At 41.8% G+C, this 4,010-nt stretch overlaps 1 protein-coding gene across 1 annotated transcript in view; it reads left to right on the forward strand.

The window, feature by feature from the left end:
- The window catches only part of LOC115243853, a 71,586-nt gene that overhangs the window by 58,267 nt on the left and 9,309 nt on the right, over positions 1-4,010 (forward strand). The window contains exons 24-25 of the mRNA XM_029821109.1: positions 1-246; positions 621-680. Of these exons, the coding sequence (XP_029676969.1) occupies positions 1-246; positions 621-680 (306 nt within the window). The remainder of the gene's footprint in view (positions 247-620; positions 681-4,010) is intronic.

Raw genomic sequence — 4,010 nt, forward strand, 5'->3', positions numbered from 1 at the left:
GGAAGAGACCGGAACGACCGCGCGCCACTTCTTCATCGCCGACTCGACCGAGACCACCCGCGTCGATTCTCAAATCGTCGCAGACGATTGCCTTCGCCGGACAACCCTTCGACCCCGACAAGCACAGACCGAGGTTCAGGTACCAACCACCGCCCCCGCCGCCCTCGCCCATCGCCACGCGGAAGCGTAGATCCTGGTGGCCGACCCTGCCCGTCTACACGGCGCGGCCGACCGTCACCTTCGAAGGTCTGAATCTGTTTAGAGAATCTGAGCTGGGGATCTTAGAGTCTCTTTAAATTTGAGGAGCAAGAACGAAGATGTCGGGAAAAAGTCTCGCATAAATTTTATTCTCCACATTTTTAGAAACTAATCCGGTATTTCGACGATTAAATAGATTATTATTTGAATTCATTAATTCGCGCGATCGTATATAAAAATCATCATCGCTCATTTTGCGACACCAATATCGTTTACATTCTAGAGAGGGAGACGCGTCAGCTTTACAGAGATATTTGCTCGGCGATGTGTACGTGCGACCTTGTTCAATCCCGAGATTTTATTTTCGCCGCTGTGTGTAGCACGGCTAATTATTATTTTAATTTTTTTCCGCTCATCCATAGAATACTCGAATGCACCCCCGCCGCCGCCAAAATCCCAGCACTGCAGGGACAATCGTCAAGGTAATGCCGATTAAAAGCTCATCATTATTATGTAATATTTTTGTCTTTTATATAAGCGTGCGTATTATTTTATGTGCATCTCTCGTCCGTGCGCATTTACGCGCGTGTCCGAGTGTTGTCCTGTAACGTCTAACACTGGTCCCACTAAATGTATTAATTAACTCCAGATTTTTTAAAGCCCAAAAAATTAAAATCAAGTAATATTATTTGAAAATTGCGTCGAGAGAAAGATTAACGACCGTAACAAAATGCTTCTATTTCATCACTTTCAAAATTGAAAGAGCCAACTCTCAGGAATGGACTCGAAACGAAAGATATAAATTTCTTTCGTGACGCATGCATACATCTCGTACTACTTGCATCGTCGATCAATTCCAAGTCGCGTTCATTAAAGCTCTCGCGCACGTGACCGACGCACTTGTTAGACACGTGTCACGACGATGAGGCACAATGAAGCATGCATTGACTCGGGAAGAGAGATATTGCGCAACCAGGTGTGCATGAGCGGTCGAGCATGAGCGCAATAATCGATGATGTTCCCATCCATAGTACGTTCATTAATTATTCCTTCGCTCGTCATAAGTCGCGCTCGTTTGATCGCGCCGAAAATAATGCGCGCTTTCGCGATGGCGAAATCGCTCACGGGCGAATCACTCACCGTGCAGCCCCGGATTAGAAATTTGATGTTAAATTGCATCGTGCGTTTGCCTGCTTTCTTGTTGGATGCGACAATCGTCAATGTCGAGTGTATCTCGTTGCATGTGAAAAAGAATATTTTATTATTCCACAGAAAGCGGAGTTTAAAATTAGATGTTGCTTGTAAATACTTTCACGCTTTCTTACGTTTGGAACGTCTTAATTGCGATGATATGAAAAATGAAACGAGCATATATTAGTTAATTACGTATTAGAGAGGTACAAATATGACAGAACCATCTAAAAATATATCACATTACGTAAGAGTAAGGAAGAGGAGCAGGTGAGATCGGGAAATGATGATATCGCAAAAGAGTGGTGATGGCAGCATTTGGCGTCGACAAAGGGAAAATTGTGCATAGCTGGTCTGTTACGGAACCAATCGATATTGCATGATCAATTCGCATAATCGAAGTTACTATCGCGGATCGTAAATTTCAGATCGGAAATCGGTTTCGTCGGGATAATCGCGCGTATCGAGATACCGGAGAGAGATAGCCCTAAATCATTTTGTCGGTTCTACCGTGTCAAGGGCATCCGACATCGCTGAACAGTGATCGTGTGCATGCTAATTGTCTAACGGAAAAGTAACAGTGAACTGGCTGACGTTCAATTTACACACTTACAGTAATGTGACCGCACGCAATCGAGAATTCTCATTTAACGTGTTCTGTTATCTCGAGTGTATAAATAATTCTTTTTTATTATTTTAAGCGTTATTTTTAACTTTTATACGGGTTTAAGATTTGTTTCATTGACTGCAATTATAATTGATTAACAAGTAAGTATTGTTTATTTTATTATTATCATAAATTTATGAAAAACAAAAAAAAAAAATTCGATGATTGTTTCAACTATTTTAATCGTAGACGATATTCATATACTTGTGCGCCGTTAAAATTGGATAAGTAGTCGCGGTCATGATTATTTTCGACGATGACCACGCGCGACGTCAAAGTAGCCGTCCACGTAGTCGGGTTATAATATCGCGCGATGAATCCGACCCACTGCGTACGAATAGAGATTTGCCGCCATTGCATAATATAATTAGCATACCTAATCACACAAAAGCTCGCGTGGGGCCGAGTTTTCAGTGTGAGATTATCCTTGGCAATGCAAGCGTGAATCGCGTCATTCCAAATATTTAGCACGCATAAAGCCTGCGTCTTCGCGACTCGTCGCCTCTTATCTAATCTCTCAATGATATTTTCCCGCACTTCGACAGTCCCGTCGAATGATGCCTCGATGATGGAATCTCCCCTTCGAGCTTTGCTCCTTTATTTTTTTCAAATTTCCACAAAGTACACGCGAGTGAGGGGAAACAAATGCAGAGATATTATTAAAATTGTGAATAAAATTAGCGCTGAAACGAGAGTATAATAACAAAGCCCGCGATGTGCGTTTGCATCGCGAGAAATAACAATGCGGCTTTGTAAGCGACCTTGAACGCTTTTCTAGCACGACGAGTATAAATTTTTATCTTTGCGAATAACGACTTGGAGGAAGTAACGTTTACCGCGCGCGAGTTTTCCTATAAAAATTAGGTAATTAGAGAGATATATCTCGTTAAATTTTTACGAGATATAACGAGATATATCTCTATTTTATGTAGAGGAATAATTTAATATTTTTATATTAATCTCGATCGCGTTTTTGTAAAAGAATTAATTCTAATTTTAACTTATTTTAATATCCCGAAATATATATCGATGACGAATCCTGTTTTTAAACAACGTTCGAGTTACGCGAGTGCGTCGCGAGTAACAACCCAAGACGTTCCTCGAGATTCGTGCTTGGTGAACCGTTCTCCAAGGAGTAGGGAGCCGCGATAACCGGTGCCGACGTCGCGGCGCCTTCTCAGATGTGTTTTGCGTGCGTCGCGCGACGCAGGTTCTTTCATTAACAGGTGTCAAAACGAGGTGCGCGCGTGTGTGATAAACGATTCGATTCTGCTTCCAATTCCGAAGAAGCTCATCGAGCGCGCCGTCGAATTCGCTCTTCGAAGCCCGATAAAAATTAATCGCGACGAAGTTATCAAGTGCGTGATCGATAATGGTGATAATCGCATCTATTTAATCGACGATTACGTTGAAGTGAATTCGAGTCGATTGTACATACGTGTGCAAGGTTATCGCGTTTGATATTACCGGTGATATTTTCGTCAACGTGAGTTTGCCTTTCGGACTTCGAACGACACGTTCTTATCGAAAAGTCTTAAAATTCGTACGCGATCGCGAGATATCTCGTCTCCCAAAATGGTCTATTTTAAATCAAAATCAGATTCAATCGCGATAAATTTTTTCAAAACTTTCTTAGGAATGATCTGAAAATTTGTAGAAAATATTTGAACGCAGGATGGAATGAAAGAAGTGACTCCCGGTGTGAAACTTTCATTCTTCTTGAGATTAAAAAAAAAAAAAAAACGGTACGATACCGTCTTTCTCGCGAATACGTTGATCTACATTTCGCTGGAAACTCGGTGCTCATTTAAATAGAATAGTCATGAGAGTGCAAGTAGCACCTTTCTCAGGGAAAGATTTCGTCGGTATAACAAACACGCTTTGTTAAGGCACTTAAGACACTTCGGAGGAATGGGAGGAGGGAATCCTTAATAAGGCGAAACTTCTCTCTCTC

The sequence above is a fragment of the Formica exsecta genome, unplaced genomic scaffold, assembly GCF_003651465.1.
Source record: "Formica exsecta isolate Colony F162 unplaced genomic scaffold, ASM365146v1 scaffold744, whole genome shotgun sequence".
Lineage (NCBI taxonomy): Eukaryota > Metazoa > Arthropoda > Insecta > Hymenoptera > Formicidae > Formica > Formica exsecta.